The 14,892-nt window shown below is 39.2% G+C and overlaps 1 protein-coding gene across 2 annotated transcripts in view; it reads right to left on the bottom strand.

Moving 5' to 3' along the window:
- LOC146383463 (uncharacterized) overlaps positions 1–14,892 on the bottom strand; it is a 121,175-nt gene that overhangs the window by 38,927 nt on the left and 67,356 nt on the right. For both annotated transcript variants that reach the window (XM_084934721.1, XM_084934722.1), the window contains 22 exons: positions 14,059–14,103; positions 13,685–13,804; positions 12,881–12,919; positions 12,739–12,792; positions 12,603–12,656; positions 8,764–8,871; positions 8,601–8,654; positions 8,095–8,148; positions 7,723–7,767; positions 7,122–7,175; positions 6,653–6,697; positions 6,502–6,555; positions 5,060–5,104; positions 4,898–4,951; positions 4,727–4,771; positions 2,810–2,863; positions 2,249–2,293; positions 2,117–2,170; positions 1,291–1,398; positions 934–987; positions 516–569; positions 363–407 (listed from right to left, as the gene is read on the bottom strand). In XM_084934721.1, coding sequence (XP_084790847.1) covers positions 363–407; positions 516–569; positions 934–987; positions 1,291–1,398; positions 2,117–2,170; positions 2,249–2,293; positions 2,810–2,863; positions 4,727–4,771; positions 4,898–4,951; positions 5,060–5,104; positions 6,502–6,555; positions 6,653–6,697; positions 7,122–7,175; positions 7,723–7,767; positions 8,095–8,148; positions 8,601–8,654; positions 8,764–8,871; positions 12,603–12,656; positions 12,739–12,792; positions 12,881–12,919; positions 13,685–13,804; positions 14,059–14,103 — 1,284 coding nt within the window. The remainder of the gene's footprint in view (positions 1–362; positions 408–515; positions 570–933; positions 988–1,290; positions 1,399–2,116; positions 2,171–2,248; positions 2,294–2,809; positions 2,864–4,726; positions 4,772–4,897; positions 4,952–5,059; positions 5,105–6,501; positions 6,556–6,652; positions 6,698–7,121; positions 7,176–7,722; positions 7,768–8,094; positions 8,149–8,600; positions 8,655–8,763; positions 8,872–12,602; positions 12,657–12,738; positions 12,793–12,880; positions 12,920–13,684; positions 13,805–14,058; positions 14,104–14,892) is intronic.

The following is a 14,892-nucleotide window of genomic DNA, read 5'->3' as shown; positions in this document are numbered from 1 at the left end:
ACCAATCTATGGATCGGCCGTGTCTCAATCACACCACAGTCATATTTAACAACATATTTATTTATTTAAAGGTTAAAGGTAACTCCATGTGAGAGTGAATGAATAGTGGAATTGTAAAGCGCTTTGAGGGGTCCCGAAAAGCGCTATATAAATGCAATCCATTATTAATATAAAGCGCCTTGTTCACTGTTGTTGTGATTTGGCGCTATAAAATAAAACTGAAATTGAAATTAAATAAATCTAAATTTTTACATGCCTCACTTCCAAGTGATTCTTTTCCCTACCCTGAAATGCTACACCAGAGCTTAGCATTCCCCCAGCTGCCAAATCTTACTCTAACCAAAGCTACAATATAAGTTTACCGGTGGGCCTGGTTGGCCAGGATGACCTCTTTGTCCGGTCAAACCCTGGGGAAAACAAAAGGAACAGATTAATATGAATGAATTAATATTGACATATATATGAACTTGGTAACAAAAAATGTGTGTATTCAAACATCTTTTTGAGTTCAATACCTTGTTCCCCCTGGGTCCTGGTTTGCCATCACGTCCATCTGGTCCCCTGTTTCCCTTTAAAGATATTAGTGACTACAATGAATCAATCATCTCAATCAGCTGTCCACAATGTCAGCATTGTGGCAATTGTATCTAAATCATATTAAAATCACAGATTATATTTTTATTACACAAAAAAGAAAAAAAAGACAAGAACAGAAATAAGTCATATTTCTGTTTATCGTTAGCTATGCTGTTATATGGTGGTGAAACTACATTAGTGACTGATTGTGTGGACTGAAGGATGTGAGCATGTGACACCAAATTTACATTCAGGAGGTCACTGGAAGTTCTGTTACGTAGTTAAATTGGACATTTGGAACAACATATGAAGTCATCTGACATTTTGTGGTGTTCAGACACATAAATCATCACTGACCTTTAACCCACGGCTGCCCTGTTTTCCCTGGAGGCCAGTTTCGCCATCGATGCCCTGAGTGGAAAATATATAAAGTCAGTGAAGCGCATCTCATTTTTTCATTCTCAAAAGGCATACTTCCAGATAAAAGAGCATGTTATACAATATTAAGCTGTGGCAAACACCAGGCCACATAGTTTATTGTGTTTATTATGAGTCTTTTGAACTGTATCATGAAAAAGTTTATTTTTCTGGAGGTTAACTCGAGATTGTTGAAACTCAGGACTGACTTTTCTGCCAGAGCTGAATTTGCACACAGCTTCTGTATCACACTGGGATCTCCATGAATAGGTTTAGCCACAGTGCTACACACTGTACCTCAGTGCCTTTAGGGCCGGGCTGGCCTTTGGCTCCTGGGAAACCAGGGAATCCAATGAGGCCCCTCTCGCCCTGAGGACCGCTAATGCCTGTTGCCCCCTGAACACCCTGAAAAAAAAAAGTTCAGATTGTTATTAAATCTAGATCTTTTTTCTTACTCACACACTGACTTTACAGCAAATGAGATGTTAAAGGAGACCTTTGACATTTTTGGAAGCACACTGGCTGAGTGTGATGGGTTCTTTCCTGCTACCACAAATTAATTTGACATAAATTAGAAGCAAAATGATAAAAGCATCAATTTCTTTGAGTGAATGTCATCTATCCCTAGGAAGCACACATATGTGAGGTTTCACTGCTAACATGACAAACGTCCCAAAAGTTCTCATATTATTAGGGTTCCCGGTAAAAAAAAAAAAATGCAATAAACAGTTGCTGTCAATGAATTTTTAATCACAGCTAATATGAGAAGTGATAATGTGACAGTCACAGTGCTATTAGATGGGATCAGTGTAATAGAGGGTGGCACCGGGCACAGACGAGCATACGGCAGCTGTCTGAGTGAGACAACTTACATCTGCTGAAATCTATAAGCCGACGTGACAAAACATATCAAAAGACTAGAGAAACAATGTAAATGGTCAGAATAGTAACTCTGTGGAGGGGACCAGAAAGGACCGCAGAGTTTTGCCTTTTCTGTCGTCCAGTTCAAACTCATTTCAAAAAATGATCATTAGTTAAAAACAAACTTTACAGACAAGGAAGGCACATCATTACAGGCTTTATCAGTCTGTCAGTGTCAACAAACAAAGTTTCAGGTTCATACTCTGTCGCCTTTAGCTCCTGGATCACCCTTTTCCCCGTCTGGTCCTCTGTTACCCTGTGAGGGAAAAAATGTTTAAAGGAAAGGCTCAGTCGAGCATGTTGTGCTGTAAATATGTTCGTCAAGAGCACCTACCGTTCTTCCAGGAAAACCCACATCACCCTTTCTCCCTGGTGCACCCTGTCAATTTAAAAAAAGGAAAAGAAAAATAAACTTTTATTGTTTTAATGTGGGGAATGTAAAATTATACCACACAAATCACATTAGTCAATGATTCAGAAGCAGATTACTGCTAAGAACATAGTTTTATACAATAAGAAGATGGCGAAGTCTAAATGAAAAGAATGTGAAGAGCTAATAAGAGCAGGATCTAGTAATGAGCATCACAGCCAGTAGATGGCACTGTGAGGCTGCAGCATTGTTTTCCCTCTCCGTAGCACTTTTAGAGAACCCGTGAAAAACACTTTTTATAAGCTGCAAGTGTAAACTGTGAAGTAGAGCTGCTGTGATGACAAAAGTTACAGGAAAAAATAAAAGAATAATAAACTTTATTTATTTATTATAAGAAAAGCACCACAAACAACAGAGTGAACTCAGTGATCTCTTTTAACATTCTGTCTGCTCACACAGTATTTATACATGCAGGTGCATAACTGTAATGTAATGATGTAATGGCCTGAACAAGTGTTTGCTCACCATAGGTCCCTCTGAGCCGGGATCCCCCCGGGCCCCCACAGGCCCCACAGGCCCCTGACATAAAAAGGAAACAGAAAACATTAAAATTCAGTTTTTTTTCTGTGATTGTTTGTACACTATTGTAAACTTATCATCATGCACATTAAGCATACATAGAAACTATATACTGCATGCATGTTTTAATATGATATCAACTAAAAAACATATTTAAAACACTTGAAATTAAACTGCAAAACAGTTGGAGACTCCCACCAAACGTAAGACTTAACACATAAAAATGAAGTGGTGGGTTTGTTTCTCACGATGAAAAGCTGGAAACAAAATGAAAAGCACCAGGTGTCTACTGCTAACTTATCTTTCCTAGAGACCTCTCTCCTCCCATCACCTGGAAATCATTTGCTCTTCCCTACCGTGAAGGATCTTCATGACACACCTCAAGGGGAGCGCTCCAAAAAGAGACTCACAAAACAGACCCCTAAAAATATAAAAATCTTTCCTGATCAAAATTTGGCTCATCTCACATTCAAGCTCATCTCTTAGGACATGTCCAGTCAGCTTTCAGCGTGACAATCTTTCAGATTATTCCCTGGGTGTTCTTTCCTAATCCGGCCATGGGGGTGGGGTTGCAAGGCAATGTATGCCTAGTGCCAGTCCCAAGCCCGGATAAATAAGAAGGGCATCCAGTGTAAAAATCTTTGCCAAATCAAACATGCGGATCATTTCTTTGGATGTTCTTTTCTGACAACTTGGATTTCGTGCTCTGTGATTTCAACATGGGCCTCAAACTTGAACAGAGAAAATGTCAACTTCTGTTTCACACTGACAGAATTTCATGTAAGGATCTTTGTAGGTTATGGGAACCTCCAGCTACAACCAAGCAGTTTTTACATGAAGAGTCAACACTACTTTCCAACCCAAAGGCAGAGTGTTAGGTGAGAGGCGAGACAAGGAGCATGTTCATAACTTTTTTCAGCATCTATCTGTTTGTGCACCAGGAATTCTTCCCACAGAGTCATGCTGTCAGCATTCTATCTACTGCAATGACTTGAGGCATTTGATGAGATACCAGTGCATTCCAGCTTGCCATCTCTCACCGGCTCAGAGCACATTAAAAAAACGTTGAAGCTTTTTGTCCACACAAACACAGTCTTTGTTCACCACCACTCCCCACGTTTGGCTCTCTGTAATCTGCTACATCATACACCCTGGAGGAGGTTTAGCCCCTTAAGGGGCCATGCTGGAGCTCTACTGAGAGATCTAAAAATGAGAGCTGTGGTAAATGAACGTCCAGATGTCCATGAGAAGATGACCATGAATGTGAAATTGGACAAATTAAAATCAGATAGGTTTTTGATTTTTATGGAGCTGGTCTGGTTATGGAGCAGAATGTTTTAATCACACCTTGTAGAAGAACTAAGATCAAAGAAAACAAAAATGTATCCTGTGCAGAACTGGGATGTGCACACGAGGTTCACCGCCACACTTTCTTGTGTTGTACATAGACATTATATAGACATCTAGGAGTAATATAATCAACTGCATTGTCATTGTGAGATAAAATTAATGCATTATCCCTTTAAACAGCCTAATATGTTATAAAAAAAAGAGCTATTGGCTATATATGAATTAAAGCTAATAATGATGTCACTTATGAAACCAAATAGTTTTCAGCTTTGGCCTCTCCATTCTTTCATCTCTTCCTCCCATGTTTCTCTCTCACACAATTACACTAAGAAGAGACAAATATGAAAAAAACATGTTTTATCAACCCTTATGGCATTACTAAGGGTTAAGACTAAAGGAAAGACAATCAACAAAAACAATGAAATACCCCTTTAATACGCTGCTACTTAACATTTTTTTTTCAGCTAAATTATTAAATGAAAATACCAAACCAGAAAAAGTGAACAAACTTACAGGATCTCCTTTGGGGCCAGGAGAACCCGTCAATCCTAGATGCCCCTGTTAAAATGGACAGACTGGCATTAACCTCTTGTACTTCATTTCACTGACAGCTGAGTGAAAGGAGCAGCAACTCAACTGAACTTAAAAGCTTCCATCAACAGTCTTGCCTTGAACTCTACTCACTTGCGGTCCTCGGAGTCCCGGAGGTCCAATCTGTCCCTCGAGACCTGGAGGCCCCTACACAAAAGCAAAGGCAGGTGAAACATTTTCTGTCAAACACAGTGTCTAAACATTTCCAAACAGCTGATTATCTGCAGCATATACATAACCAAGCAAAGCTTATACCTGTGGGCCTTTAAGGCCAACACTGCCAGCAGGTCCAATGTCCCCCTGAAAGAAATAAAGAGTTCACACACAGGCGGGATGCAACCTGTTAACTAAGTCTGGGTTTAGACTGACATCACACATAAAGCATCAGATCAGTACATTTACATTTCCTTTATTACAGAGGAACATTTCACTCCAAATTGTTACATATTTGGATACTGTGCTCTAATTATCTCCATCTAAACTGTTTTAGTGTCACAACCCACATTTTTGGGGTTGGCTGTAGAGATGTCTGCCTTCTGTTGAAAACATCCATTATGTATACAGCAGTTGCCATGTGGTACTCAAAGTGACATCCCTTTATAACTCTAACTCCTTCAACCACCCAGCCCTAGCAAAATAACCTAAAAAAATGGGTGAAAATCAGCAGAAATTTCAGTTTTCTTTCTGCAGTTTACGTCCAATAATCCAAAACACTGCATCATCAAGTGAGGGGAGTACCATCAGTGTTTACAGCCTGTCATGCTGACACAAACATGAGCCTCTAGCCATGATGTTCTTTTACACAGAGGAAACAGTTGCTGGGTGTGGTTCAGTGGAAAGAAAAATGTCCCTACATGAAACTGCTCACAACAAACTATGGAGATATTTTTGAGAACTGGGTCATGATTTCTGCAAAGACAGATTGCTGGAGAATTTTTTCTTTTTCTTTTTTGGGGGGGACAAGCACAAGACAAGTGGTATTAATTTCCAGTATACTGTGTAGGGGGGAGATTTCTCTAATAGCTCAGTCACACTAGATTAAAAACAGGACATTCGGTGATCGACAGCAGCTGCAGCAACCAATTTGTTCCCAACAAACTGTGCAACACCCTCAACCTCTAGGTGACCACTGTTGATCACATGGCAATCGTACAGGTCGCCTGGTTTGAGGTAACCTGTCTTCAAGCAACTGTGATCACATACTGACAGCAGACTGACTGCATATTATTGCTTTTTATCACCATGAATCAAAGGTATTTGGAAGATGGCAACTCACTGTAAGTGGCTGCAGACCTGGTTCTTGTCTTCAGAGCAACAAAGTTCATTCTGCATGGTCACAATATTTGCTTTTTTCATGCTGCATTCTCCAACCACTGTTTTCCCCAGTGTGACACAAATGATACCTAACTTTGTTATCTTTGCAAAATATTAACTTAACTTCTTTTAAATAAAACATTTATTGAAAATTGCTTAGAGAAGTGATTAAATCCTTAAAAAATCCACTTTAGGGAATTTTTTTTTTTTTTTTTTGGTAATTTCATTACAAATTGAGAATTGTATATATGTGTTTCTAAATTCAAGCAGACAGAGAGAAATATATGTTTTTCAAAGTGGTTATTAGTTTCAGCCTCATGAGGAAATCATCTTTAAGTTGCAGGCAAACTGAGCCAAAATAAAGACTTGAGGTGTGACTGTACCCTTGAGCCATTAACTCCTTGTGCGCCAACTCGTCCTGTGGCACCTGGTGCACCCTGTGACACACAGAGACACACACATACATGATTGCAGGTACATCTGGAATTTGCACAGACAGACTAATAATTAATCACTGAATATCCGCCTGCTTACCAGTGGCCCTGGCAGACCTGGGAGGCCATCCAGTCCACTCTCCCCCTGGTAATAAGCACAAAACAGCATGAATAACAGACAAAGAATAAAACCTTTTAATACATTTAAGAATAGAGAAAAAAAACAGGCATCAACACTTGCCCCTAATTTGGCTTTAAGTAATATGAAACCTTTAATTATAGAAAAACATAAACAAAAGAAAATCTGTTTTAGTACAAATTCCATCTGTTTTGCTTGACATAACTACTGTGCACTTGTAGTTTGGCACTTGTAGTTTAATCCTTTCAATGAACAGATCACCACAATAAATAGCAGCAATAAGTCGCAAAAATAGGATAACCCAAAAAAAGACAAAAAAAATAATGCAGGTATTGGTATCTTCATTTATGACAGTGCAATGCACAAACTAAAAACAGGACTATTTGCTTTTAAGGCTCTAAGAACTAGAGTCAGACAGCGGCTCACTCACATCAGGCCCAGGGGGTCCCTCTGGCCCAGCGCCACCTCGGATTCCCTGAGGCCCCTGCAGAAAAGATTAAAGATGTCAGCTTAATAGCAGTATACCATTAAAGTACATGGGGAAGAGTGTATACAAAGAGAGGATTAATGATACTAAAGCTTAGTCAGAGACTCCATTTTCTTGCCAGGCAGAATCAAAGTAAAATCACTGATAGACCAATGAGTAAAGCACAAGTGAATACCTCATTGTTTGAAACTGAAAGTTCAAAGGGTGCCTGAATTAGAGATTAAGATAGATTACAGAGCGCATGTCCAATTTTAACAAAGTTTTTTGATCATTTTATGTTTCACTAGTTGGGAGTAATAAGAAATCTATTGGATAAGAACTGTCATACTTTTACATTTGTAATTTTGAATGTATGCGCTGGCATCTTGTCCAGTTGACTACAGAGTATGAGCTGCTTTGTAAAAGAGATAAAGGGAAAACTGCTCCTGGCTCATGATCCACCCTTTTTTCTTTAAAGGAGTTATAAATATCATGTAAAAAAAAAAACAACAACTGAAATTTCTAGTTTTTTGCACATATAAAGCAAACCGTAAAAGACACTCACGCAGGGTCCAACAGGGCCTTGTGGACCAGGTAAACCAGTTCCACCCTACACAAGGAGAGAAATTTGAAAACAGATATCTTTATATCCACATAACCCACAAAGCATTATGACCACTGTCTAATATACTTGGTCCAAACAAAATGGCTTCAACTAAACAAAAAACATGGACTCTGCAAGACCTCTAGGTGGTATCTAGCACAGGAAAACCCAACATCCTGCCACTGGATTATTGTCTACCCCTCCTCTGACCACTATTGACAGCACTGTTGACCCAGAGCAATCCATAAACCCAGTGTGCAATCTTTACAAAAAGTAGTTCTAATTATATATTTAAGATTGATCAAAAAATAAATACAATTAATCAAAGAGTACCTTCTCGCCAGGTTCACCAATTTCACCTCTTGGACCTCTGGGGCCAGTAAGACCCTGGAGACATTAGCAAAAAACACATCCATCATTTAAATATTTTTTTCTATATGCATGAACATCAATTAATTTCACATAATTGACATGTTTCAAAATAAATGTTTTCCCCTTTGAGCAGAAGGTGCTTAAAAAAACTCATTAAATGTGGATTAAAAGTATAAGAATTGAGAATTTGAGTTTCTTCTGTTAACACTTAAAAACACTGACCTGTGAAAACATTTCTAAAAAAACAAGCCATCACTGCCACTGACACGAAAACATAATAAGCTTCAATTATCTGAACTACAGTGACAGCAAATCTTAACTAAAGCTAAAAGGTGACAGTAAGACTGCACAGAGTCTAAACATGTTCCTGCCAATACATACACATAATTTCACAACAGTAAATCAAATGTTTAAACAACACACAGATTGTGTTCCATCAAAAATGTCTGTGCTGTTTTATTACTCACCTCATCACCTTTTTCCCCTTTAGGTCCTCGCTCCCCCCTGTATCCCCACGGGCCCTGAAGGTTTCAACAGAAAACACTCAACATACACTAGTTTACTATCTGTGTCACACTCACCCATACTCTGCGTGTTGTTTAACAGTTAACATAAATAGAATATGCCCACCTGTGATCCAGGAACACCAGGTGACCCTGGCTGACCATCTTCCCCATTGTCCCCATCTCGCCCTGCAGTCCCAGATCGTCCTGGAGGGCCACGAGGACCACGATCCCCCTGTCAGACAGCATAAATCAGACACTTAATGCTCATACAGCAGCTTGCTGGTGGACAGTTTTGATATTTTACTTCTGATATGGTTGTCTTGTTACTTCAAGACAACTATCAAACCTGACAATGTAAAAGATACAAATACATAATCAAATAAACTGGAACTGCAGCGAGTAAAATCCACGGAGCACAGAGATTCACACTGGGAAAGATATTATAAATTATCAGTGTGGACTGTGAAGACACTGGCTCTCCAACTATGAGCAGCAATTCATCACAAAGACAAGGTATCGCCTATATGGCAACACACTGTCTAGAAGATTGTGCTGTGCAATAACTCAGGTGGGAAACGTGCCGATTCACAGTGAATGGCTAAACCACCTGTGCTGGCACTGAATAACACTGCATCTGGGATGAAGAATTATTTTACCAGGTAGGTTTTGTAATAATTTAAATGACAACTGGGTTTTACGAGAGTTGAATTAATTATTGTTTTATACTGTAACCTGCTATTATGTGTTTCCACCAGAGCCAATTTAGCTGTTATGAGCAAGAAGGTCTTAGTTCACTGAAAGTTTCTGTGCTACTTACAAATGCACTATATACACTTTGCCTGCAGAGGGTCAAAGAGCTGTTAAGTAACCTTAATTAACTGATTTATTCTACAAAAGATCATAAAATACTGTAAAATGACAACAACTACATTTCCCAGAGCCCAGGCTGATGTTTACAACTGCTGTCTGTGTGCTGTTCGCTGTCTGTTTAACGGTCCAAAACCTCAAATATATTCAGTTTACAACAAAAAGCCACAAATTTACAAATGACCTAAGCTGGTATCGTCAAAAAGAAACAAATACGTTCAACCCAGCCCACCAGACGGGTTTGCGAACGGAGGCCTTTCTTTTGGAGTTTCCACTCAAATATAAACCAGGAAACTGCATTCCTGTATATGCTGGTTATGAATCATCTTAAGAAAAAGTAATCATTTAATCTTATCCAGGGATCTCAGTTATCTGTGTTTCCCCCCCTCTTACTCAAAAAAAATAATTAACCAATTAATGTACAACAATCACATAGAGTGGTTAAGCTAAGGAGTCGTGCTGAGTCTATACGTCAGCTGAAATACAGCAAAAGGCAACTTTGACAGGTTGCCAGTTCATCACAGAGCTAACACAGAGGAACACACAACCACACTCTCTCACATCTGCATCTATGGCTACTTTGGAATCGCCAGTTAACTTAACATACATGTTTTGATTGTGGGTGGAAACCTGAGTAACAGCAGGACACCCACGCAGCCACAGGGAGAACATACAAACTCTGCACAGCAAACTTTGGCTGTGAGGCAATGCTAACCACTGCAATAGTGTGCCACACTAGTCAAGTCAGCGTAATAATGGATAAACATCCAGAATCTCAGCCTACAGATTCAACATGGTCATACTTACAAAAACATACAATGTGTGAATGGCTCCATAGACAAAACCTACATTTTTATTCAGCTTTACAGGGTTAGACTGATGGACATGCTACTCTCTCATGAAGAGAGGGGTATTTTATATTGCTGGTTTACGCAAGACACTTAGGCATGTGACTATTTTTATTTTGTATTACAGTTAATTTTTGTTACACATTCACTGGATTGAAAAAAAAAGCCCTTCGGGGCATTTTTGCCTTTATTTGATAGTACAACATTCAGGAGGGGAGAGAGAGTGGGAGAAGAAATGCATGAGGCCACATGCTCAACCAGTGAGCTATACTGGGACACCTGAACCAGATAACTTTAAATCCCATGTCCAACTTTTGACTTGAAAACTTGACTTCATGAGCAATACCGACTCCCTGTTTACTTTAGTACAGCTTTCCTTTTGTTTAGGTTTAAAACACTGGGAGGCAATTTTATCTTGAGTCACCTCATAGCCAGTAATTTTAGAGACACAGTATTTTATATAAGTTCGACCTTTATTAGGTACACCTTGCTAATGCCAGGTTTTACGCTCTTATGCCTTCAGAGCTGCCTTACTTCTGAGAAATCATTTTGATTTTCCAGCTGCTGGAAACATTCCTGAGAGATTCTGGTCCATATTAGCTTGATAGCATCACACAGTTGCACAAAGGTGCGCTGCTGGATTGAGGCTTGTGACAGTGGAGGCCATTTAAGTGCAGTGAACTCACTGTCACGTTCAAGAAAGAAATCACTTTGAGATGATTTGAGCTTTGTGACATTCAGCATTATCCTGCTGGACGCAGCCATCAGAAGATAGGTACTGTGGTCATAAAGAGATGGACATAATCAGAACTAGTACTCAGGCAGGCTGTGGTATACAAAAAATGTTCATTCAGAACAAATGGACCCAAAGTGTGTCAAGAAAGGATCCCCCACATCATTACACCATGACCAGCCTCTTGAACAGTACTAATATAGTATTGTTTAGGTACTATGTTAATAGTACCTGAACTAATATAGTAATAATACTATTTGAAAAAGATTATTATGCAAAACAGGGACTTTTAATCCATTTACATTTCATCAGTTACTCTGTGTTCTTTTGCTCTAATAGGATTTTACAAAGAGCCTTTATTTGTGATTTTTTTTATGTCAATAACACATTTGAATTTTCCATGATTGATGCTGACACACCCCAGCATTGCTTACAGTGCTGATGTATGATTATTTTTGCACAAACAGCAAGGTGCTTTGTCAGCGTAGACTACACAGTCACTCAGACACAAACAAACACAAACAGTAGATCAATATTCTCTGCCACATGGGTCCAAACATTTCAGGCAGCAAAGGTGACTGAGTGTTTCCAACAATCCCAAACCACACTGTTTCTCATCACCCAGCTGAGACCTCACACAATAGATGGCCCTGGCTTTCAGTTTCCATACAGTCAGAGCCCACTTCCAGGACTCATGTTTATGTATTTTGAGACAGTTTTCGAGATGGATGTAAGATTTACCTCTACCTTAAAAAGCCATTCACCCAAACAAATCAAGTCAGAGTTTTTTAGATTTAATAAAACCAGGCAATAAGCGACAAATAACGAGGTCCCACTGAGATAATGTGAAACTTATGAAATAACACAATAGAAAACTTGATTAACTATGGTTCAGCGTAATCAAATTTACTCACAGAAAATATGCAATGTCTTAATTTTGCAGTTAAAAAAAAGTTTGTTCTCTAAATATGAGAATGGTTACATCATAGGGAGTTTCATGCACACGGGGTTTCCAAACACCCACTCCCTTTAACCGCACTCACTCTGCTCAACCAGCTATGTGACGCTTAATTCAAATTAGCACTTAATCGTCCACAGTGGACTTGCTCAATCCCCAACATTGGCTGGTTCGCTTTGATGAACCACCCAATGTTTACAGCGACACCAAATGTGTCAGCTTTTACTAAAAATGGGTGTGTACCTTTTGTGATTTAATGATGGCAAAGTGGACACAAATTAGAGATATTCATCACATTCATGACTAAAAACAAATAATAAGATTAAACATGTAAAGAGGATGTTTCAGGACAGGCTTCATGTATTAATATGTGTCAGCTCATTGCATTTAGGATTAAATTTACTGCTGGAATTCCATCCATCCATCTATCTCAAGTTATTTTCTACACGTTGACTTTGGCATACTAAATCAAATTTGTGGCCTTACAGCAGATTTTTTTTATTGATAACAAACTTGCTGAAATTTCTGGAGCAGGAAATGCTGGTTTGTTTGCTTACCATCTCTCCTGGCATCCCTGGTCTTCCTCGCTCCCCAGGTTCACCAGGTGGCCCCTGTGAAAGAAAATCACTAAATCACATGGGAACATGTTTGTAACATGCACTAATATACTGCTAAAAAGAACTCATCTCTAACCTGTCTGCCAGGCCTGCCCATTTCTCCAGGTGGTCCTGCGGGGCCTTCTCTACTCTGCAAGCTCACAGAGAAGAAACCCGCCTCAGATTCACAGAAACAAACGAAACACAGAACAGCTTTTAGAAGAGAACAGCATACTTACAGGCCAACCTGCAGCAAGCAACTGGTAGAAACTGGTTTGCTGCGAGAAAAATGGAAACACACATTAAGTAACAAGTAGTGACCACAGCAGGTTGTCCACATATAGTAGTTCAAAGCACACACGGTAACAAATCGCCTTCACAAACCACTAACAGACTTTTATTTCTGTCATCTTTTTTCAATAACTGACTTGAAGCTCTCCATCATGCTGGCATACTATATGCATGTGTGTATAAGTACGTGCCTTATACAACACACAGCTGCGTCCAATGGAAACAGATTAAACAGATGAGGACAGATCATCAACTTGCATGCACGATAACCGAAGGGTTAAAGGTTTCACAGATAGTCTGGAAATCTGGGTTTAAGTAACATCGAAGATTATTTCAAGTCCTATGTGTCCTTTAGGTGACTCACAATAAATTATATGAGGGCAAAGGAGAGAGGAACGTATAAAAACAACTTCTTTGAGGTGTTCTGTACTTGGTGCCTTGATGTTTAATGGAAGGCCAGGAAAGCAGTTGATAAACCAACAACAGGTTTCCTCTTGGGGGTCTTTCTGTGTGGAGTTTGCACTTTCTTCTAGTAGGTACTCTGGTTTGCACCCATGGTCTGAATGCATGCATGTCAGAGTAACCTATGATTCTAAACTTGCTATAAGTGTGAATCTAAGAGTCTGTAGATGTCTGTGTTAGCCCTGTGGTGTCCTGGTAATCTGCTCAGGATGTACCCTGCCACTGGCCCTGCACTTTGCAATATCGGTGGAGCAGGCTAAGCTTAAGTATTATATAGCAGAACATTTTACCTGGAATGCAGCCCATTCCTCAGCAGTGTTCCTCCACAGGTAGAGGGTTGGTAAACCTGGCGGTCCAGGAGGTCCCCTCTCCCCCTTTTTTCCTTGTCTTCCTTCAGGGCCTGTCTTACCCTGTTTGTGAAAGATAAATCAATTTATGTGGTAACTTATATATTAGTTCTTGTTTTATTTAAAAGAATGCTGAACTTTGGCATAAATAACCTTAATGGGAGTTAGCAGAAGTCCACTGTGGACGATTAAGTAAAACATGTCTTGGATTGAAACTGAGGTTTAAATATTAGATACCATCTGAGATATTATTTCAGAAGCAGCTTTAACCTAACATATCATCATAACTTACTAGTTTATAAACAAGCTTCGGTTACCTTATCACCTTTAAACCCAGGGAGGCCAGGCTCACCAGGACAACCCTGTGGAAACATTAACTCTCAATAAATGAAAAAGACAAAATGCAATGAGGATAAATCAGCTGTCACGACACAAAACAGTATTTATCACCAACTTTAACAAGCCAGAGATACGTGACAGTTTATCCCTGACATTTAAGACTTTTCTACTACTTTCTAGAAGCAAAAAAGTTGATCTGATAATACTCGATCCTTGTAAAACCTCACAGCTTGTGGCACATTGAGGACCAAAAGGTATTCATTTTACAAGAGCTCCCTCCCTACACCTACAACAATAAAACACTTTAAGATAGGCGTATCAGGTTATACTGTTCAGTAACGCTGTTGTAAATTGATAGGAACTGTGTGTGGCTTCTTTGGTGCTTCCTGTAGGATCTGGAAAAATTCAAAAAATTTGGTAAATCTTGATGAATCTTTCAGGATTACTCTGCCTATGTTATGGATTCTGACCAAGTCTGAACACTAATTTACAGAAAGTTTGTTTAAGTCTGTCCTGAATCTTACTATAATGCTCGCTGTGTATCTCTGTTACCTAACGCCTCCTTGACACGTTAATTAATCTGGATGAAACTCACTATATAAACTGCCTAGTTTTACAACACTGAAATCCTTACAAATCCTCAAATGTGAGTCCATAATTTTTGACAACATAAAGCTTGCAATGCAAATTGATGAAGGGAAGACGGTGTAATCACTTTTGAAAAGTTTGAATATAATAAGTTAACTCATCTTTAGATTGACATTAGTGAGAGCTACAGTCTGTGGTTATCAGGCAATTGATGTGAGTCAAGA

The sequence above is a fragment of the Perissodus microlepis genome, chromosome 7 (assembly GCF_051167445.1).
Source record: "Perissodus microlepis isolate ML-2025 ecotype Zambia chromosome 7, ASM5116744v1, whole genome shotgun sequence".
Lineage (NCBI taxonomy): Eukaryota > Metazoa > Chordata > Actinopteri > Cichliformes > Cichlidae > Perissodus > Perissodus microlepis.
The sequence above is the reverse complement of the archived record's forward strand: the minus strand, read 5'-3'. Positions and strand labels throughout refer to the sequence as shown.